The sequence below is a fragment of the Oncorhynchus tshawytscha genome, linkage group LG29 (genome assembly GCF_018296145.1).
Source record: "Oncorhynchus tshawytscha isolate Ot180627B linkage group LG29, Otsh_v2.0, whole genome shotgun sequence".
Taxonomy (NCBI): Eukaryota; Metazoa; Chordata; class Actinopteri; order Salmoniformes; family Salmonidae; genus Oncorhynchus; species Oncorhynchus tshawytscha.
The window spans coordinates 10,564,459-10,587,749 of NC_056457.1; the positions used below are offsets into that span (position 1 = coordinate 10,564,459).

Below are 23,291 nucleotides of genomic sequence, written 5' to 3' on the forward strand. Positions count from 1 at the left end.
TAATGAAAACAAAAATTTATTTTTGGTGTAAAGTGAATTTTATAGTTATGCATAATGTTAGCAGTTTGGTTAGGGTTAAATGTGAAAATAAATTGTCGAAGTAGGCGGGGTTTAGGATTTTGCGGCAACTAGTGACGACACAGCCCACGCGATAGATGCGCAGTACATTGCGCATACTCACGACTTCTTTCACCTGAAGAAGAAACATGGCAGAGTCGGAAGGTGTGACAACGTCTGCTGTTGCCAATAGCAATAGAACACACATTTCACAGAGTAAAAATGGAGTTAACGGGTCAGATAAACCACATAATAGTGTGGTAATATTCGACTGTCGTCCGGAAAGACACGACGCAATGGAGAGAGTTCTGGACATAAATGGCTTGGACTTCAACGACTTCCTTCAAGTTGTATCGAAGGTACAGTAGCTAGCTAGCTAAAGTCGTTAGTTATCCAGAGATATGTTAGCCAGACAGCTGCCTGCTTGATTGCAAATTTGCAACAGCTGGCTCTTGAAAATTAATGAGTTCCCACGATTATTGACATTTAACTAGCAGCTCGTTCGATAGCTTGGCTAGGTGGCGGATCATGGGAAGTGCATTGATCCAAAAATATAGCTGTCATTTGCCAATTTAATGTTTTAATGAAATTGTTAATAGCTTGCTAGCACGTGTTATAAGCAAGTGTTATAAACAAGTTGTCAATACAATATCTAAACCATTCACCAAATTATCAAAACTTTTATATCTAACTCAGCAGATATGACAACTATTTTCCATGTGCCTTAGGAATTTGCCATTCCTTCCAACGAAACGTTTGTCTTGACAACAACGGACAGAAAAGGAATAGATTTTGACAGATATGGTAAGTGACATTCCAGTCAGGGCTACCAGGTGTAGTGCTAGAAAGAAATGTCAGTGAAATGCCAGTCATCAACTTTTTAATTAATCATTTAAAATAATAGGCACGTTACTTGGATCAATCAGTGAAAATGTTTTTGGTATACTAATAGTCAGGCATTGGGTCACAAATAAGCCTTTTATACAAGGGGAATAAGAGGTGAGCGACAATACGTTATGTTGTTGATATGTCATCTCTTTCAGAGAATCTTCAACAAGGAAACACTCTCCACCTGTTGCAGACCGAGGACCAGATCCTGCCCGTGGCAACTAAGGAACACATTGTGTTTCTCCCTCACTATGACACACTGGTCCAGAGTGGCATGTATGAGTACTACGCTAGTGAGGGCCAGAATTCTTTACGTGAGTGCCTCTGAAATACTGTACCTTCTCCAGCCCAAACCAACAATATTACAGTCCTGTGTGTATTCATTAGCCGTGTTCACACTGCACCACACTGAATGAAATGTCTATGCTCAGCACTTACGACCAATTTTCTACTCTGTGACGCTTTGAAGTTACTGGCCCGGGCTGATTTCACAGAAGAAGCTGTGTTAAAAGGCCTATAGTTAATTAAAGCCTTGCCCCCCCAACAGCGTATGCCTTTGCAGAACTAATCGACAATGCACTGTCAGCTACATCGCACAACACAGGAGTGAGGACCATAGACATCCGATTGGTGAGATACTACTGTGGATTAAAAAATAAAAATTTTCTCTCCCTATTTTTCTAACAATTGTAAACCTCATATGGGCTTGAATGAATGTGATGCATAAGTATTGTGATGTTTTCATATAAAGGTCAGTGTTCTGCACCCCTACGGTATTGATGGAATGGGACACAGAGGTAGTTGATTGTTTCTCATCTCTTCCCCCAGCTGTTTGATGAGTCCTTGGGGAAACATGCAGTGGTTATCATGGACAATGGCTGTGGAATGACCTCCAAACAGCTTAATAACTGGGCTGTGTACAGGCTCTCCAAATTCAGCAGGGAAAGCGGCACGTTTTCAAGGTTGGTTTAGCAAGAGTAGGGCCAGGAGTTTTTCCACATCACTCGATCTGACCTGTTCAGGTGTCTCAATCAGACAATGCAGTCAGACCCATCTCCCGAGTGGCGCAGAGGTCTAAGGCACTGCATCTCAGTGCTAGAGACATCACGACAGACCCTGGTACCATCCTGGGCTGTATCGTAACCGGCCGTGATCAGGAGTCCCCTAGGGCGGCGAACAATTGGCCCAGCGTCTTCTGGGTTCGGGGAGGGTTTGGCCGGGGTAGGCCGTCATTGTAAAATAAGAATTTGTTCTCAACTGACTTGCTAAGTTACATTTTTTTTAAATGGCTCACAGTAAATGTATATTAAAATGCACTTTCCAAATAATTAAGTATACACTTGAAGTTCGTTTTTGGTGCTTTCCATGTATCTATCGTCAGTGATTATCCTGTTTGTCTCACTAGTGATCATGCAGGGTATGTTCGCCCTGATCCAGTCGCTCGCAGTCTCAACAGTGATATATCATATTTTGGAGTAGGAGGGAAACAAGCAGTGTTCTACATTGGACAGTCAACCAGGGTAAATATTCCTCTGTGTTCTACCATATTCCCCTAATGGACTGTGATGCGCTACTATATGACTTGATATCTCTGTCTTTGTTAAAGATGATCACCAAACCAGCGGGCTCCCCAGATGTCCATGAACTCATCATTTCAAAAGAAGAATTTGAGAGGAAGGAGCGGAACAAGGAAGATATTTACAGTGGTTTCATCAGAAACCGGAAGGTAAGGGATTACTCCCAGATCACTCAAAATGTTGACGTGATCTCCGAAAGGCGTCCTCAATCTGTCCATTTTGGAACTTTCAGTATCGGTGGAAAACTGCTATAACCTTCCCTCAGTGGCCATCCTCTATTTAATGAAAGCCATGTTCAATTCTCCACCCCGCAGATGGCTGACTCGTCCCACGTGAGAGACGACGAGGAGCGCTTCCTCCATGGGCTGATCGCTGAGGAGGTGGGAAAGGACAGCTTCACGGCCGTGGTGGTTACGGGAGTCCAGCCTGAACATGTCACCTTCCTCAAGCAGGACTTCCACCTGTGGACCAGAGAACTGGCGTGAGTCTGCTCACCCATCTGACGATCCCAATATTATTTAATTGAGAAGGTATAAGGGCATTCCATAGAGACAGCGTGTGAGAAGTCATGGTCCAATGACTGTACCTGCTAGCAGCATGTGTCCAGTGTCCGAAGCTACAGCATAATAGTCGGTAGATGGCTCCATTTGGATAATCACTGTTTGCGTCGACGAACAGTGAACAAGAAACTATTAAAATCCAGTTTTTCGATTTCCCCCTCCCCAAATCAACACCAAACATGGATTCTGTTATTTTCTGTTCCATACCTGTTTGTCTTGTTAATCAGCCTCGCAATATGGGCACCATGCTGCCCCAGACTGGAAGTACAGGAAATGTGTGCACGCAAAGACAGGAAAAAAACGATGGGGATCCATATTTGATGTTGCTTTAGTAGCATCTAAAAACTGGATTTAATAGTTCATTGCTCAGCGACGCAAAGGGCGACTCCAATATACCGATTTATGGATGAAGCTTCAGACGCGTGACAAATGTTGCTAGCAGGTATAGACATTGGACCATGATTTCTCACACGTTGTCTCAGGTATGAAACACAGACCAATGTAGACACAAAGTGAGAACCCAACATAGAATCCATGTTTGGTGTTGATTTGGGGAGGGGGAATCTGAACTGGATTTTAATAGTTTCTTGTTCACTGCTCGGCGACGCAAACAGTGATTCTCCAATTGGAGCCATCTACCGACTATTATGGGTGTAACTTCGGACGCGGGACACAAGCTGCTAGCAGGTACAGTCATTGGACCATAGCTTATCTCACACGCTTTCATTATGGAACGCCCTTAGACCATGTCTCATTAATTAGAGGTATAGTATTGGGATACCGCCTGCCCTGCACCATCCCAAATACCCACCACCACCTTTCAATCCAATTGGTTGTTGTCCTCTTGATTTTACTCTTTGAAATCCATTAAGAAATTATTGAAATTACAATCTGCTTTGTTTTCAGCCACTTGTATCACTACTACATTCACGGCCTAAATGGGAATGACATGAAAGCCTCCTACCGAAACTCTGATTGCGTTTCCAACATTGACATTCAGGTAAGATTGTCATTGTATTTAAATAACCATGTAATTATTTTATTTTATGGTAGTGCTACAGACAATAGTCATCCAAAAGCATCTATTCAATCTTTGAAGATGTATGTTTTATAACTCTATTTTATTTTACCTTTATTTAACTAGGCAAGTCAGTTAAGAACAAATTCTTATTTTCAATGACGGCCTAGGAACAGTGGGTTAACTGCCTGTTCAGGGGCAGAACGACAGATTTGTACCTTGTCAGCTCGGGGATTTGAACTTGAAACCTTTCGGTTACTAGTCCAACTCTCTAACCACTAGGCTACCCTGCCGCCTCTAATTTTGTGGTACTATATTGATATTTATCTACTGTTCAGATCTCTCTGCTGGAGAAGTTCCCCAAGATCCCTCGCATGGTGAACCTCAGAGAGATCGACAACGACATGCAGACGCTCTACATCAACACGTCGGCTGACACATTCGAGTTCAAGGCCTGCACAGACGTTGATGGAATAGTGGAGGGGGTCCTGAGGTACCACCCCTTCCTCTATGACAGGGAGACCTACCCCGAAGACCCCTATGCCATACCAGGTAACCTAGGCTGTACCCCAAATGGTACCCTATTCCCTACATAGTGCACTAATTTTCACCAGAACCTAATAGGCATTGACTGCTATGTGTAGAGGGTTGCTGTCAGATGTTTGGACACATTGGTCAAGGTCAAGTTTTTAAATTGCAGTAGTTCACAGTTAAGCTTTTAAAGTCTTGTGAAAATCTCATTTTTAAAAGTTCATACCTGAAGAATGTCGTTGACTCGTCCTTTACTAGTTGTGGCCAAAGCATAAATTCGAGAACCCACTCAGTAAAATCCTATCTCAAACTTTAAAAAATTAAAATAGCTTGGAATTTCTTGACATTTTATTCAACTAGGCAAGTCAGTTAAGAAGACATTCAGATTTACAATGACAGATGACAAAAAGGCAAAAGAACTCCTGCGGGGAAGGGGGCTGGGATTAAAAATAAAAAGATAAAAAATAAATAACATAAAATGTGACGAGTGACACCATTCTCCAGTGGGGAAAGGAGACTAAAGGAGACACAGGCTCAGGAGGGCGCACAAACTAGGTAGCAAGCCAATCGATCCATAGTTTGTTAGTTGCTGTATAGGTTTTGTCCTCTTCCCTATCTCGCCAGTCACTTCTATTTCAAACTACATAGAACAGAAATAGAAACGCAACACTTTCAATGATTTGACTGAGTTACAGTTCATGTAAGGAAATCAGTCAATTAAAATAAATTCATTAGGCCCTAATCTATGGATTTCACATCACTTGGCTCGGAGTAATTAAAACTCGTTTTTCAACCACTCCACAAATTTCTTGTTAACTATAGTTTGGCAACTCGGTTAGGACATCTACTTTGTGCATGACACACGTAATTTTTCCAACAATTGTTAACAGACAGATTATTTCACTTATTCACTGTATCACAATTCCAGTGGGTTAGAAGTTTACATACACTAAGTTGACTGTGCCTTTAAACAGCTTGGAAAATGCCTGAAAATGATGTCATGGCTTTAGAAGCTTCTGAAAGGCTAATTGACATCATTTGAGTCAATTGGAGGTGTACCTGTGGATGTATTTCAACGCCTACCTTCACACTCAGTGCCTCTTTGCTTGACATCATGGGAAAATCAAAAGAAATCAGCCAAGACCTCAGAAAAAAAATTGTAGACCTCCACAAGTCTGGTTCATCCTTGGGAGCAATTTCCAAACGCTTGAAGGTACCACGTTCATCTGTACAAACAATTGTACGCAAGTATAAACACCATGGGACCACGCAGCCGTCATACCACTCAGGAAGTAGACGTGTTCTGTCTCCTAGAGATGAACGTACTTTGGTGTGAAAAGTGCAAATCAATACCTGAACAACAGCAAAGGACCTTGTGAAGATGCTGGAGGACACAGGTACAAAAGTATCTACAGTAAAATGAGTCCTATATAAACAACCTGAAAGGCCGCTCTGCAAGGAAGAAGCCACTGCTCCAAAACCGCCATTAAAAAAAGACAGACTACGGTTTGCAACTGCACATGGGGACTTTTTGGGGAACTGTCCTCTGGTCTGATGAAACAAAAATAGAACTGTTTGGCCATAATGGCCATCGTTATGTTTGGAGGATAAGGGGGATGCTTGCAAGCTGAAGAACACCATCCCAACCATGACGCACAGGGGTGGCAGCATCATGTTGTGGGGGTGCTTTGCTGCAGGAGGGACTGGTGCACTTCACCAAATAGATGGCTTCATGAGAAAGGAAAATTATGTGGATGTATTGAAACGTTTCAAGACATCAGTCAGGAATTTAAAGCTTGGTCACAAATTGGTCTTTCAAATGGACAATGACCCCAAGCATACTTCCAAAGTTGTGGCAAAATGGCTTAAGGACAACAAAGTCATGGTATTGGCTTGGCCATCACAAAGCCTTGACCTCAATCCTATAGAAAATGTGTGGGCAGAACTGAAAAAGCGTGTGCGAGCATGGAGGCCTACAAACCTGACTCAGTTACACCAGCTCTGTCAGGAGGAATGGGCCAAAATTCACCCAACTTATTGTGGGAAGCTTGTGGAAGGCTACACACAACATTTGGCTCAAGTTAAACAATTTAAAGGCAATGCTACCAAGTACTAATTGAGTGTACAGTTGTGGCCAAAAGTTTTGAGAATGACACAATCATTTTCACAGTCTGCTGCCTCAGTTTGTATGATGGCAATTTGCATATACTCCAGAATGTTATGAAAAGTGATCAGGTGAATTGCAATTAATTGCAAAGTCTCTCTTTGCCATGCAAATGAACTGAATCCCCCAAAAACATTTCCACTGCATTACAGCCTTGCCACAAAAGGACCAGCTGACATGTCAGTGATTCTCTCGTTAACACGTGAGTGTTGACGAGGACAAGGCTGGAGATCACTCTGTCATGCTGATTGAGTTCTAATAACAGAATGGACGCTTCAAAAGGAGGGTGGTGCTTGGAATCACTGTTCTTCCTCTGTCAACCATGGTTACCTGCAAGGAAACTCATGCCGTCGTCATTGCTTTGTACAAAAAGGGCTTCACATGCAAGCATATTGCTGCCAGTAAGATTGCACCTAAATCAACCATTTATCAAATCATCAAGAACTTCAAGGAGAGCGGTTCAATTGTTGTGAAGAAGGCATCAGGGCGCCCTAGATAGTCCAGCAAGCGCCAGGACTCTCTCCTAATGTTGATTTTGCTGCGGGATCGGGGCACCACCAGTACAGAGCTTGCTCAGGAATGGCAGCAGGCAGGTGTGAGTGCATCTGCACGCACAGTGAGGCAAAGACTTTTGGAGGATGGCCTGGTGTCAAGAAGGGCAGCCAAGAAGCCACTTCTCTCCAGGAAGAACATCAGGGACAGACTGATATTCTGCAAAAGGTACAGGGATTGGACTGCTGAAGACTGAGGCAAAGTCATTTTCTCTGAATCCCCTTTCCGATTGTTTGGGGCATCTGTAAAAAAGCTTGTCCGGAGAAGACAAGGTGAGCGCTACCATCAGTCCTGTGTCATGCCAAAAGTAATGCATCCTGAGACCATTCATGTGTGGGGTTGCTTCTCAGCCAAGGGAGTGGGCTCACTCAAAATTTTGCCTAACAACACAGCCATGAATAAAGAATGGTACCAACACATCCTCAGAGAGCAAGTTCTCCCAACCATCCAGGAACAGTTTTGTGACGAACAATGCCTTTTCCAGCATGATGGAGCACCTTGCCATAAGACAAAAGTGATTACTAAGAGGCTCTGGGAACAAAACATCGATATTTGGGTCCATGGCCAAGAAACTCCCCAGACCTTAATCCCATTGAGAACTTGTGGTCAATCTTCAAGAGGTGGGTGGACAAACAAAACCCCACAAATTCTGACAAACTCCAAGCATTGATTATGCAAGAATGGGCTGCCATCAGTCAGGATGTGGCCCAGAAATTAATTGACAGCATGCAAGGGCGGATTGCAGAGTTCTTGAAAAAGAAGGTTCAACACTGCAAATATTGACGATTTGCATCAACTTCATGTAATTGTCAATGAAAGCCTTTGACACTTGTGAAATGCTTGTAAGTATACTTCAGTATTCCATAGTAACATCTGACAAAAATATCTAAAGGCACTGAAGCAGCAAACTTTGTGGAAATTAATACTCAAACATTTTGGCCACGATGTAAACTTCTGACCTACTGGGAATGTGATGAAAGAAATAAAAGCTGAAATAAGTCATTTTCTCAACTATTATTCAGACATTTCACATTTTAAAAATAGTGGTGATCCTAACTGACCTAAGATGTTTAATCCTAGTAAAAATTACCCATCGGGAATTGTGAAACTGAGTTTAAATGTATTTGGCTAAGGTGTATGTAAACTTCCAACTTCAACTGTATGCATCTGTTGGTCACAAAAAAAAGTAGGGCCGTGGATTAAAAAAACATAATAAATACTCGGTATCTGGTGTGACCCCCATTTGCCTCATGCAGTTCTACGCATCTCCTTGACATAGACTTGATCAGGTTGATTGTGGCCTGCTGAATATTAGCTCAAACCTCTTCAATGGCTGTGTAAAGTTGCTGGATATTGGCGGGAACTGGAGCATGCTGTTGTATATGTCGATCCAGAGTATCCCAACCATGCTCAATGAGTGGTGACATGTCTGAGTATGCAGGCCATGGGGTGACTGGGACATTAAAATCAAATTGTATTAGTCACATGTGCTGAATATGACCAGTGTAGACCTTACAGTGAAATGCTTACTTATGACCCCCTAACCAACAGTGTAGCTTAAAAATATATAAAAATATGTATGTGATAAAAGTAACAAGTAATTAAAGAGCAGCAGAAAAAAATATAACTATGTACAGAGTTAATGTGCAGGGGAACCAGTTAGTTGAGGTAGTATGTACATGTAGGGAGAGTTAATTAAAGTATGCATAGATAAAAGTGGCAGTGGTGAGGGGAGGGGGCAATGCAAATAGTCTGGGTAGCTGTTTGACTAGATTTTCACACGTCTAATGGCTTGGGGGTAGAAGCTGTTTAGAAACCTCTTTGACCTAGACTTTGCGCTCTGGTACTGCTTGCCGTGCAGAAGCAGGGAGATCAGTCCATGACTAGGGTGGCTTGAGTCTTAGACAATTTTTAGGGCCTTCCTCTGACACCGCCTGGTATAGAGGTCCTGGATGTCAGAACTTGGCCCCAGTGACGTACTGGGCTGTTCTCACTACCCTCTGTTAGAGGTCGACCGATTATGATTTTTCAACACCGATACTGATTATTGGAGGACCAAAAAAAGCCGATACCGATCAATCGTCTTTTTTTATATATATATATATATATATATATATATATATATATATATATATATATATATATTTTTATATATATATATATATATATATATATATATATATATTTTTTTAATAATGACAATTACAACAATACTGAATGAACACTTATTTTAACTTAATATAATACATCAATAAAATCAATTTCGCCTCAAGTAAATAATGAAACATGTTCAATTTGGTTTAAATAATGCAAAAACAAAGTGTTGGAGAAGAAAGTAAAAGTGCAATATATGCCATGTAAGAAAGCTAACGTTTAAGTTCCTTGCTCGGAACATGAGAACATATGAAAGCTGGTGGTTCCTTTTAACATGAGTCTTCAATATTCCCAGGTAAGAAGTTTTATGTTGTGGTTATTATCGGACTATTTCCCTCCATACCATTTGTATTTCATTAACCTTTGACTATTGGATGTTCTTATAGGCACTTTAGTATTGCCAGTGTAACAGTATAGCTTCCATCCACTATGTTGATGTGGTTACCAAGCAACTTGAAGCTCACAACCTGCTCCACTGCAGCCCTGTTGATGAGAATGGGGGTGTGCTCGGTCCTCCTTTTCCTGTAGTCTACAATCATCTCCTTTGTCTTGATCACTTTGAGGGAGAGGTTGTTGTCCTGGCACCACACGGCCAGGTGTCTGACTTCATCCCTATAGGCCGTCTCGTTGTTGTCGGTGATCAGGCCTACCACTGTTGTGTCATCAGCAGATTTAATTTAATGATGGTGTTGGAGTTGTGCCTGGCCGTGTAGTCATGAGTGAACAGGGAGTACTCATGACTGCACGGCCAGGCACAACTCCAACACCATCATTAAATAATCAGCTTCCAGGAATTGTGTACAGATCCTTGCGACATGGGGCTGTGCATTATCATGCTGAAACATGAGGTGATGGCGGAGGATGAATGGCCAGACAATGGGTTTCAGGATCTTGTCACAGTATCTGCATTCAAATTGCCATAGATAAAATGCAATTATGTTCATTGTCCGTTGCTTATGCCTGCCCATACCTAAACCCCACCGCCATCATGGGGCACTCTGTTCATATCGTTTACCTCTGCAGACCGCTTGCCCACACGACGCCATGCACGCTGCCCGGTACAATATTTAAACTGGGATTCATCTGTGAAGGGCACACTTCTCCAGCGTGCCATTTTTATTTTATTTTTACCTTTATTTTACTAGGCAAGTCAGTTAAGAACAAATTCTTATTTTCAATGACGGCCTAGGAACAGTGGGTTAACTGCCTGTTCAGGGGCAGAACGACAGATTTGTACCTTGTCAGCTTGGGGATTCGAACTTGCAACCTTTCAGTTACTAGTCCAACGCTCTAACCACTAGGCTGCCCTGCCGCCCCGTTGGCCATCGAAGGTGAGCATTTTCCTACTGAAGTCTGTTACGACGCTGAACTACAGTCAGTTCAAGACCCTGGTGAGGATGACAAGCAAGCAGATGAGCTTCCCAGAGATGGCTTATGACAGTTTGTGCAGAATGGGATGGCATGACTACATGTGATCTGCAGTTGTGTGCCCGTTTGGACGTAATGCCAAATTATCTTACGGTAGAGAAATGAATGTTAAATGCTCTGGCAACAGCTCTGGTGGACATTCCTTCTGTCAGCATGCCGATTGCATGCTCCCTCAACTTGAAATATCTGTAGCATTGTCTTATGTGACAATTGCACATTTTATTGGTCTTTTATTGTCCCCACACAAGGTGCACCTGTGTAATGGTCATGTTTAATCAACTTGTTGATATGCCACACCTGTCAGTTTGATGGATTGTCTTGACAAAGGAGAAATGCAAACCAACAGGGATGTAAACAAATTTGTGCACAACATTTGAGAGAAATAAATGTATGGAAAATTTCTGCAATCTTTTATTTCAGCTCATGAACATGAACATGCAAAAGCAGCAACTACTCGGGTTTGCTGTAGTTTACAGTTGAAGTTACCTGCTGCAGTATATCGCAGAGTTCTGTGCGAATCTCTTTTGCAGCCAGTTGCTCTCGGTGTATCATACAATGTGTCTATGTGGCAGAGGGAGACACATTCATAACGAGTGCCGATGCCTGCCCGCCGTCCCGCCATAGATGGAGCAAAAGAGTCGCCTCTTCACTGACTTTGATACGGGTGTTTTGCGGGTACTATTTAATGAAGCTGCCAGTTAAGGACTTGTGAGGCATCTGTTTCTCAAACTAGACACTCTAATGCACTTGTCCTCTTGCTCAGTTGTGCACCGGGGCCTCCCACTCTTTCTATTCTAGTTAGAGCCAGTTTGCGCTTTTTCTGTGAAGGGAGTAGTGCAAAGCGTTGTACGAGATCTTCAGTTTCTTGGCAAGTTCTCGCATGGAATATCCTTCATTTCTCAGAACAAGAATAGACTGACGTGTTTCAGAAGAAACTTCTTTGTTTGTGGCCATATTGAGCCTGTAATCGAACCCACAAATGCTGATGCTCCAGATACTCAATTAGTCTAAAGAAGGCCAGTTTTATTGCTTCTTTAATCAGAAGGACAGTTTTCAGCTGTGCTAACATAATTGAAAAAGAGTTTTCTAATGATCAATTAGCTAATCCAAGTTATTAATTTTAAAAGGCTAACACAACGTGCCGAGTGATGGTTGCTGATAATGGGCCTATGTAGATATTCCATTAAAAATGTACAACTATAACAATGTCTGCACTGTATTTCTGATCAATTTGATATTATTTCAATGGACAAAACATGGACATTTCTAAGTGACCCAAAACTTGTGTGTTTGTGTAAAAATATAATTGGTCGAAAGAACAGATGACTCGGTCAACAAATATACTTTTTTAGTCAGGTACCGTTTTTTAAAATTTTATTTTATCTCTGGATTTAGAACATCCTCTCGCGACCCCATTTTAATATCAGGTGACCCCTAGTTTGATAACCGCTGATAAAAGTGTCATAACATACTGAGATATTATGGCATCTGAAATGAACATTTTCTTGTAAAGCCCATGTGATCTCATCTTTGAGTTCAGCAAAAGTCTGATTGCATTCTGTTCCCTCTATAATATTCACCAGCTACGGAAGAGGATGATGACAGTATCGTCCTGAACCAGGCCAGGGGGAAGAGGCCCATATTTGAGTGTTTTTGGAATGGACGTCTCATCCCATACACCACTGTATCCGAGTAAAGACTTTCAAAATGCTATTTTAATAATACATTTTTCTTCAGTAATGTATACTTTAACAAAAAAAAGGGTTAATGTTTGAATTCTGTGTTCGTCCGTCGTGTTTCAGGTTTGATTGGTGCGCATGGCCAAAGAAGACCGGGACAGTGCCTGCAGAGTGTTACAGCAGGTTCTCAGGGGTGCTGTTCACCAATGACCGGTTCCAGGTCAGCACCAATAAGCTCACTTTCATGGACCTGGAGCTGCAGCTAAAGAATAAGGAGACCTTATTCACCCGCATTGTCAATGGCCAGGTAGCTTCCTTGTGTCTGATGTTTATGTTCTATTACTAGCAAACCTCAGTCCTCTTGGGTGGAAGAAAATATTATAGCATATTTAAGCCTCAGAGCTGGACATCTTCACACCCATATTAGACAAATGTGATAACAGTATTACTGAATTACCACTATGATGTTGAACATTTAGTATTAAAAAAATGCTGTGTTACTGATGCATGTCATTTCCCCTCCCAGGAACAAAGGGTTAAAATCCATAAGGAGTTTCACCAGTGGCTGAAGACCTGCCACGAGAAGTGGGACAAGCAAGTAAAGTTCAGAGGCTTCAAGAGAACCATCACACGAACAGACGTGACCACAAAGAAGATGCAATCTCCTTGGGCTACCTTCTCCTCCATCGAGTGGGACGGTAGAGCGTACAAAGCTGGTCAATACGTGAGCATCCTCTTCCAAAGACTGTAGAGCCTGGTTCAATCTCAATTTGTCTTTCCATGATTCCTTGCATCCTCTCTCATTGGCTCCTTCTCCACCACCACATTGGAGGAGAAAGTTCAAGGTTCCTCCCCTCAACCTTCTCCAATGCGTTCTGGGAAGGAGGCGAGGAGAGACAATGTAAGGAATTGAGGAAAGATTGAGACAGGGCAACAGAACTGTTTGGTCGCTGTGGTTTGAAGTGTTAATTAGTTGTCTTGTTTAAGCGTCTTTAAATACAGTCAGATAATTAAGTAGCTCATGTGTCGATCTCTAAAGTCTGTTCTCACTGCCTTTCCTTCAAGGTGAAGTCTCAGAAAACACAGCCCATCTTCTTTGGCTCCGTTATTCAGTTCCTACTGTATGGCGATCACGAGGGAGATGTCTACGCCACAGGAGGGCAGGTGCAGGTGGCCATGGTAAGATGTCAGACAAAATCATAGTAGTGACACTTTGTTCTACACACTATTATCCTAAAGAACTCCCATTGTCTTAACATATGCAATTGCATGATTTTGGCTGCAAAATCATCTGTTTTTGTATCGGTTCCCATAGGAACCAAAGGCGCTGTACGATGACATCAAGACCATACCCATCTCCAAAATCGACAGGGTGATTACCAATGCAGCCATCAAGAAGAGCATTGATGATGAACTAGCCAAGTGAGGGAACCATTTTGGATTTTATTTCCAACGAACATGAATGTGTTCATTATGCCCCAGTGGTTCATTGGTTTATGATGTAACATTGTCCCGTTTTTGCCCCAGACTCCCAGACAAGCTAAAAGTGACCTGGCCAGAGGGCAATCCCTGGACCCAGAACGATGTCCGGCCAGCAGGCACTCCACTAGGTACAGAGACGGACGCTCTGCACCTTACACAGTTGCTCCGTGCTATCTGCCAAGTGTGTTTGATACTGTATCCTAAGTATGCACATCTTTGTGAGTGACTGATCTCCTTTTCATTCCTTGCAGGACCTCTCCATGTCGAAATTCTCAACAAGAAAGGAGAGTCAATATCCAGGATACCATCAGCCATGCAAAACACAACACGGAAAGCACTTTTGATCGAACTAAAAGTTGTTTGGCATTGTGAGTTGATCTGAATCGTAAGAATGATTGCTGCTGTTACAGTTGAAGTCGGAAGTTTACATACACCTTAGCCAAATACATTTACACTCATTTTTCACAATTACTGACATTTAATCCTAGTAAAGATTCCCTGTCTTAGGTTATTTAGGATCACCAATTTATCTTAAGAATGTAAAATGTCAGAATAATAGTAGAGAGAATGATTTATTTCAGCTTTTTATTTCTTTCATCACATTCTCAGTGGGTCAGACGTCTACATACACTCAATTAGTATTTGGTAGCATTGCCTTAAAAATGGTTTAACTTGGGTCAAATGTTTTTGGTACCCTTCCACAAGCTTCCCACAATAAGTTGGGTGAATTTTGGCCCATTCCTCCTGACAGTGCTGGTGTAACTGAGTCAGGTTTGTAGGCCTCCTTGCTCGCATACACTTTTTCAGTTCTGCCCACAAAGTTTCTATAGGATTGAGGTCAGGTCTTTGTGATGGCCATGCCAATACCTTGACTTTGTTGTCCTTATAGCCATTTTGCCACAACTTTGGAAGTATGCTTGGGGTCATTGTACATTTGGAAGACCCATTTGCGACTAAGCTTTAACTTCCTGACTGATGTCTTGAGATGTTGCTTCAATCTTTCCACATAATTTTCCTTCGTCATGAAGCCATCTATTTTGTGACGTGCACCAGTCCCTCCTGCAGCAAAGCACCCCCACAACATGATGCTGCCACACCCGTACTTCACAGTTGGGATGGTGTTCTTCAGGCTTGCAAGCCTCCCCCTTTTCCTCCAAACATAACGATGGTCATTATGGCCAAACAGTTATATTTTTGTTTCATCAGGCCAGAGGACATTTATCCAAAATGTACGATCTTTGTCCCCATGTGCTGTTGCAAACCGTAGTCTGGCTTTTTTATGGCGGTTTTGGAGCAGTGGCTTCTTCCTTGCTGAGCGGCCTTTCAGGTTATGTCGATATTGGACTTGTTTTACTGTGGATATAGATACTTCTGTACCTGTTTCCTCCAGCATCTTCACAAGGTCCTTTGCTGTTGTTCTGGGATTGATTTGCACTTTTCGCACCAAGGTACGTTCATCTCTAGGAGACAGAACGCGTCTCCTTCCTGAGCAGTATGACTGCTGTGTGGTCCCATGGTGTTTATACTTGCGTACTATTGTTTGTACAGATGAACGTGGTACCTTCAAGCGTTTGGAAATTGCTCCCAAGGATGAACCAGACTTGTGGAGGTCTACAATTTATTATCTGATGTCTTGATTGATTTTCTTTTGATTGTCCTATGATGTCAAACAAAGTGGCACTGAGTTTGAAGGTAGGCCTTGAAATGCATCCACAGGTACACCTCCAATTGACTCAAATGATGTCATGGCTTTAGAAGCTTCTGATAGGCTAATTGACATCAATTTCTGGAATTTTCCAAGCCGTTTAAAGGCACAATCAACTTAGTGTATGTAAACTTTTGACCTACTGGAATTGTAATGCGGTGAAATAATCTGTCTGTAAACAATTGTTGGAAAAATGACTTGTCATGCACAAAGTAGATGTCCTAACCAACTTATCAAAACTATAGTTTGTTAACAAGACATTTTTGGAGTGGTTGCGAAACGAGTGTTAATGGCTCCAACCTAAGTGTATGTAAACTTCCGACTTCAATTGTATATTTTTGGCGAACTGTTTCAACGGCTAGTGTGTGTATACCGTGTCATAAATAGTTTTCTCTCTTCCTCCCTAGCACCTAATGGTGATGTGGAGACCAACTCTCACATTGCAGCACATTCGGCCAAGTGGGCATTCTGGTTCAGAACCATGGGTAATTGTTATATTTTTATAATTTACTTTATTGTTTTTGTTACTAGCTAGTGATTTAGTGTTTGTCATAATGTCTGACTCTCCGGAGGCTTATCAGTGTTGCTTCTGCATCTGCATTTCTTGCTGTTTGGTGTTTTAGGCTCGGTATCTCCTATAAGCTCTTTAGGACATCTGCCAATGTAAAAAGGGCTTTTTAAATAAATGTGATTCCCTGTATAGAGAACCTGAACAAGCTGGGGAAGTACACTCTGCACCTGAACACAATACTCAATGTCAATGAGAGCAACGCTACCGTCTGGGCTGGGAATCGGCTTCCCAACCACACACTGGACTTCTCCATTACTGGTAAGTTAATTTCTGAAATCAGACTGCCACACATATACATTATATGCGTTGGCCCTCTCCAGTAGCAATCAGATCCATCTCCTAAACAGCTGTTTCCTCTCTTTTCTCTCTCCTCTCCTAGAGGGCAGTGCAGAGAGGTTTATGGTGGGCACAGTGAACACCCTGCTCCATGTGGGGGTGCCTTTCCACATCCCACTGGAGCTGCTGGATGAATACGGTCACCCTGCTCGCCCCCCTCCCAACCTCAAGCCCCTCCTGGAATGCAGGTAGGTTACACATAAAAATAGTTAAACACATTGTCATGTTTGAGATGTTTTGTTTTGCGTACTTTGTGTCTGTGCGGAGTATTTCCAAATAATTTTCAAAAGATATTCATTAAATGCGCTGATTCATTGATTGATAGGTGTTTTTATTTTCTGTTTGCACATCCCCTCTGTGTGTGTTGACTTTGTAATAAAGACGTTTCCCTGTAGGGCTCAGCCCCGGAGTCTGTCAGTCAGCTCCTCGCTGTTAAGCTGGTGGTTCTTACTGTGTTTCAGTGCCCTGGAAGTGAGTTACGAGGGGGTGACCGCTAGGGGGACCATTTTGACCATCCGGGGCGTCAGAGCCAGGGGGGCGGTGCAGCACTACCAGAGCAAGGTCAGAGACCCGCTGGTTTCCAGGGCTGCAGGGCTCTCACTTTACCTCTATCCAGATGAACCTCAAAGAAACAGACACTCGACTGAAAGCTTTCTCAAATTACGTCCCCAAGTAATGTGTGAAATATATGGGTCTTATTTTTCTCTCGGCAGACGCACGACTTGAAAGTGGTATTGCCTGGCCTCAAACAGGACTCGCAGACTCTGAAGATCAGCCTTCTCCCTGGTAAAATGATTGATTTAACTTGAAGTCACAAATTAAAGAATGTTTGTGCTCCTGGGTATTCAGAGAAAAATACTTGTTAACTTGGTAAACAGCGAATGGACCATTTGCGTAAAAACAAAGCTAAATTGCATTAAAACTCTGTTTTAACAACCTGTGATTTACGGCAACATCTTGGGGGTCTGCTGCTGAGAAGAAATATCCTCTTTAATGGGGGGGTGTTTGTCGGTAGATCCCGACAAGGGGTTTTAAGTCAATGATTGCCCTGGTGACAGTTGCATATGCTGTCCAGCTGTGGCTTCAGGGCTAGTTAGGGTGACAACATGGGATAACAAAACACATTAACCACCCTTTAGGACTTATAAAACATATATGTAGTCCAAACGGTTTTACAAGCAGCACTGTATATACAGTCACCTCCAAATGTATTTGGACAGTGACATATTTGTACTCCTGCACTTTTTAAATGACACAATGACTGGGGTTAAAGTGCAGACTCCTTTTTAATCTGAGGGAATGATGAATAAGGAAGTTAGACGTACGTATCATACCCTCCCCTGTTACTGTGATGGTGAGAGGTTAGCATGTCTTAAGGGTATGATAAACTCAGCAAAAAAAGAAACGTCCTCTCACTGTCAACTGCATTTATTTTCAGCAAACTTAACATGTGTAAATGTTTGTATGAACATGACATTATTCAACAACTGAGACATAAACTGAACAATTTCCACAGACATGTGACTAACAGAAATGGAATAATGTGTTCCTGAACAAAGGGGGGGTAAAAATCAAAAGTAACAGTCTGTATCTGGTGTGACCATCAGCTGCATTAAGTACTGCAGTGCATCTCCTCCTCATGGACTGCACCAGATTTGCCAGTGCTTGCTGTGAGATGTTACCCCACTCTTCCATCAAGGCACCTGCAAATTTCCAGACATTTCTGGGGAATGGGCCTAGCCCTCACTCTTTCGATCCAACAGGTCCCAGCTCACGTGCACAATGGGATTGAGATCGTGGCAGAACACTGACATTCCTGTCTTGCAGGAAATCACGCACAGAATAAGCAGTATGGCTGGTGGCATTGTCATGCTGGAGGGTCATGTCAGGATGAGCCTGCAGGAAGGGTACCACATGAGGGAGGAGGATGTCTTCCCTGTAACGCACAGCGTTGAGATTGCCTGCAATGACAACAAGCTCAGTCCTATGATGCTGTGACACACCGTCCCAGACCATGACGGACCCTCCGCCTCCAAATCGATCCTGCTCCAGAGTACAGGCCTCGGTGTAACGCTCATTCCTTCGACGATAAACGCGAATCCGACCATCACCCCTGGTGAGATAAAACCGCAACTCGTCAGTGAAGAGCACTTTTTGCCAGCCCTGTCTGGGTACAAACCCACGGTCGCTGAACCGTGATGTCTGGTGAAGACCTGCCTACCAACAGGCCTACAAGCCCTCATTCCAGCCTCTCTCAGCCTATTGCGGACAGTCTGAGCACTGATGGAGGGATTGTGCATTCCTGGTGTAACTCTGGCGGTTGTTGTTGCCATCCTATACCGCAGGTGTGATGTTCGGATGTACCGATCCTGTGCAGATGTTACACGTGGTCTGCCACTGCGAGGACAATCTGATGATTTGCTGTCAATTTTACAATGAAGATCTGTGAAGTTATTTGGATTTTTACAAATTATCTTTGAGAGACAGTGTCCTGAAAAAGGGACATTTCTTTATTTGCTGAGTTTATTTGTCTAACTTTCTCCATAATCATGGTAACATCCACATTAATGTAGAAGTCTTTAGAAACTTATTCTTATTTACAATAAAAGTGACTCCAAAATGACAATACATTATTGTCATTTATTTATTCTATTTAGTACAAAATAATCTGAAACACACTCAAAACAAAACTGCAAATACATCCAATAAATGTGTGGAGTCACAAGCTTGATGTAGTCATTGCATGCTTGGAATATGGGACCTAATGCTAAACTTTTAACTACTTTAATGAATTGAAATGAAATGAATTTGTCCCGATACTGTTGGGGGGAACTAGGCACAGAAAGTGCTGCAATTGATGAAAATGCCCTCAAATTAAAGCTGACTGTCTGTCTCACGTAGTAACCTCCCATTGTATAATTTCAAATCCAAAGTGCTGGAGTAGAGCGCCAAAACAACAAAACATGTCACTGTCCCAACACTTTTGGAGCTCAATGTGTTCAGTGTACATGTAAAGGACATTCCATAGTAGTGTGTCAGCTGAATGTGTGTTTTTTACAGGTAACCCAGATTCACTGAAAGTGAAACAAGAGGATCCAATCACTGTGGAGAATGGAACTTCGGTTAGCTTTGATGTGGAGGTCCATGACGTAGCAGGAAACGTCACAGCTCACCCCAAACTGATCATCAGCTGCCAGGTAAAATCAGACTAGACCCTGACTCTGGAGGTATATACTCAAGTCAAAAGCAGAGGAATTACACAACTGCAATTTCTATCCCCATCACTAACTTGGCATGCCTATGGCTTCCAGTTCAGTTAAACATTTTCTGAAATCTAAAGTTCCATCTAGTGTTTGGTGTTTCCATGCTCATACATTTGAATGTTTTTTTTACTAAAGTCCACTTCTTAATAATGAAGTACAATAGGCATTTTGATGTCTTCAAAGGCACCAAGTAGCATCAAGTTCTCGTAAGGCCAAAACGAGCACCGTGAGAATGTTGTCAGACTTGGACCTGCAGCCTGCGGGAGCTGTGTGTACTAGTTCTGCCTCCAAGTTTCTCAGCAGTTGGCTAATGAAAACCACTGGCTCCAGTAGAACAGCCGTTCCCTCTTCAGGACACAAACTAATATAAAGGGAGAGGCGGGCTTGTCCCTCTGCCAGAGCACTATTTCAACTCTTTAGGGTTGAGTAAGAGGGTGTGTCACTGTCCCAGAGAGGATGTGCAATTTAGTTCCACTCTCCATACAGCAGGTTACCAGAGTTGTATTCATTAGTGCATACCATAGCAAAATGTTTTGCAATTGAAAACAAGTGTTTCTTATTGGACAAAGTAGTCCCTCCCCTATTTGATCGTTGCGTTCCTTGTGAATACAATCCAGCTCTTTGCCAGAATATCTACCAGTAGGATAAAATCCATGAATGATATCTGGTTTGTGGACTTCTGATGGGCCATCTGGACATCTCCCAAGTGAGGGGGCTCTAGGAGGCCGATCTCACCTACGGGAATACTTTTGTGACTTTTAAAATCTGATCACAACCCATAAATTAGCACATGCTTCTGAATTGCTTCAATTTATCAACACATTGCTGTTCTGGAGATTAAATCATGCTGGATTTAGTGTAGGAATTAGTCTCCTCCTTCAGGAAAGGCTTTAACTGCTGTGTCAGCCTTTGAAGTTGAGGCAGCTGTATTACCCTGGTGGCGCCATTGGTCCACATGTCTCCATCCCTTTCCTTTCTCACTAAGATAAAGAGGAGTTCAATGTTTGCCAACAGTGCCCACTGGGCCTGATAGAATGTCCTCCATAGACAATCTCAGATTTCTGGAGCCACTCTTCACTTCCAGATAAGTGCATAAAGCGACTGTTGCCCAATGGCAGGAAAGGAATGCGTTTTTGTATACAGTGCATCCGGGAAAGTATTCCGACCCCTTGATTCCACACACACATTTTGTTATCTTGCAGCCTTTAAAATGGATTAAATAGTATTTTATTTCCCTCATCAAGCTACACACAATACCTGATAATGACAAAGTGAAAACAGGTTTTTAGAAATGTTAGCCAATTTTATAAAAAATAAATAAAAAAAATACCATATTTACATAAGTATTCAAACCCTTTGTTATGAGACTCGAAATTTAGCACCGGTGCATCCTGTTTCCATTGATCATCCTTAATGTTTCTACAACTTGATTGTAGTCCACCTGTGGTAAATTCAATTGATTGGACATTATTTGGAGATCACACACCTGTCTATATAAGGTCCCACAGTTGACAGTGCATTTCAGAGCAAAAACAAAGCCATGAGGTCGAAGGAATTGCCGGTAGAGCACCGCGACAGGATTGTGTCGAGGCACAAATCTGGGGAAGGGTACCGAAAAATGTCTGCAGCATTGAAGGTCCCCCAACAACACAGTGGCCCTCCATTATTCTTAACTGGAAGAAGTTTGGAACCACCAAAACTGTTCCTAGAGCTTAGCCGCCCAGCCAAACTGAGCCAACAGGGGAGAAGGGCCTTGGTCAGGGAGGTGACCAAGAAGCCGATGGTCACTCTGACGGAGCTCCAGAGTTCCTCTGTGGAGATGTTAAAAACTGTCAGAAGGACAACCATCTCTGCAGCACTCCACCAATCAGACCTTTATGATAGTGGCCAGACTGAGGCCACTCCTCCATAAAAGGCACATGACAACCCCCTTGGATTTTGCCAAAAGGCACATAAAGGACTGACCATGAGAAACAAGATTCTCTGGTCTGATAAAACAAAGATTGATATCTTTGGCCTGAATGCCAAGGGTCACGTCTAGAGGAAACCTGGCACCATCCCTACGGTGAAGCATGGTGGTGGCGGCAACATGCTGTGGGGATTTTTTTCAGGGGCAGGGACTGGGTGACTAGTCAGGTTTGAGGGAAAGATGAATGGCGCAAAGTACAGAGATCCTTGATGGAAACCTGCTCCAGAGCACTCAGGACCTCAGACTGGGGTGAATGTTCACCTTCCAACAGGACAATGATGCTAAGCACACAGCCAGGACAACAGAGGAGTGGCTTCGGGACAAGTCTCGGAATGTCCTTGTGGCCCAGCCAGAGCCCGGACTTGAACCCGATGGAACATCTCTGGAGAGACCTGAAAATAGCTGCGCAGCGACGCTCCCCATCCAACCTGAAAGAGCTTGATAGAATGAAAAACTTCCCAAATACAGGTGTGCCAAGCTTGTAGCGTCATACCCAAGAAGACTCGGCTGTAATCACTGCCAAAGGTGCTTCAACAAAGTACTGAGTAAAGGATCTGAGTACTTATGTAAATGTCATATTTCAGTTTTATATTTAATAAGTTAGCAAAAATGTCTAATCCTGTTTTGCTTTGTCATTATGGGGTATTTTGTGTAGATTGACTAGTCCCCCCTCAATGTTAGAATAATACTGTAACCTAACAAAATGTGGGAAAAGTCAATGGGTCCGATTTACTTTCTGAAGGCATTGTATACACCATCCATGACTCAAAGGCTTAAAAATCCTTCTGTAACCAGTCTCCTCCCCTTCATCTACACTGGTTTGAAGTGCATTTAACAGGTGACCTCAATAAGGTATCATAGCTTTCTCCTGGTCAGTTATGGAAAGAGCAGGTGTTCCTAATGCTTTGTATACTCTGTGTATATTTGAGTCCTGGAAATCAATGAGTTGCTTGACAATGTTTCACTGTTTGTCAGCAGTGCCCACTGGGCCTGATTTTTAAAATGTCCTTACATAGACAACCCCTGCCTTCTGGAGTAACTCTTTCCTTCTAGATGCATAAAGAGACTGTTGCCCAATAGAATGAATGTGGTTTTAAAAAAAAAAATTGAGTCCTGGAAGTCTACGTGTTGGCTTGACAATAATAAAATATATTTGTGCGGTATGTATCTTTCTGTGGGGTCTCAGTTGCAGGGGATCCCTGGTTCGTCCTCCATGGTGGCTGTAGACTGCAGTAACACAGGAGCCGGGACCCTGGTGCTAAAACCAATCACCTTCAAAAACATTGCAGGAGACCAGACGGTTAAAGCTACATTTGATATTCCTGTAAGTAATTGTTTGTCATCTATTAAGACCTCC

At 42.6% G+C, this 23,291-nt stretch overlaps 1 protein-coding gene across 1 annotated transcript in view; it reads left to right on the forward strand.

Annotated features, from left to right (window-relative positions):
• The first annotated feature begins 174 nt into the window (after positions 1-174).
• The window catches only part of smchd1 (structural maintenance of chromosomes flexible hinge domain containing 1), a 38,326-nt gene continuing 15,209 nt past the window's right edge, over positions 175-23,291 (forward strand). Inside the window, exons 1-24 of the mRNA XM_024393012.2 lie at positions 175-416; positions 786-861; positions 1,101-1,259; positions 1,493-1,575; positions 1,774-1,907; positions 2,351-2,465; positions 2,552-2,671; positions 2,837-3,003; positions 3,989-4,082; positions 4,439-4,652; positions 12,513-12,621; positions 12,732-12,915; positions 13,135-13,332; positions 13,674-13,787; positions 13,924-14,030; positions 14,136-14,218; positions 14,342-14,458; positions 16,203-16,280; positions 16,499-16,624; positions 16,746-16,890; positions 17,164-17,263; positions 17,416-17,488; positions 19,763-19,899; positions 23,121-23,258. Coding sequence (XP_024248780.1) covers positions 207-416; positions 786-861; positions 1,101-1,259; positions 1,493-1,575; positions 1,774-1,907; positions 2,351-2,465; positions 2,552-2,671; positions 2,837-3,003; positions 3,989-4,082; positions 4,439-4,652; positions 12,513-12,621; positions 12,732-12,915; positions 13,135-13,332; positions 13,674-13,787; positions 13,924-14,030; positions 14,136-14,218; positions 14,342-14,458; positions 16,203-16,280; positions 16,499-16,624; positions 16,746-16,890; positions 17,164-17,263; positions 17,416-17,488; positions 19,763-19,899; positions 23,121-23,258 — 3,081 coding nt within the window. The 5' untranslated portion in view covers positions 175-206. The remainder of the gene's footprint in view (positions 417-785; positions 862-1,100; positions 1,260-1,492; positions 1,576-1,773; positions 1,908-2,350; positions 2,466-2,551; positions 2,672-2,836; positions 3,004-3,988; positions 4,083-4,438; positions 4,653-12,512; positions 12,622-12,731; positions 12,916-13,134; positions 13,333-13,673; positions 13,788-13,923; positions 14,031-14,135; positions 14,219-14,341; positions 14,459-16,202; positions 16,281-16,498; positions 16,625-16,745; positions 16,891-17,163; positions 17,264-17,415; positions 17,489-19,762; positions 19,900-23,120; positions 23,259-23,291) is intronic.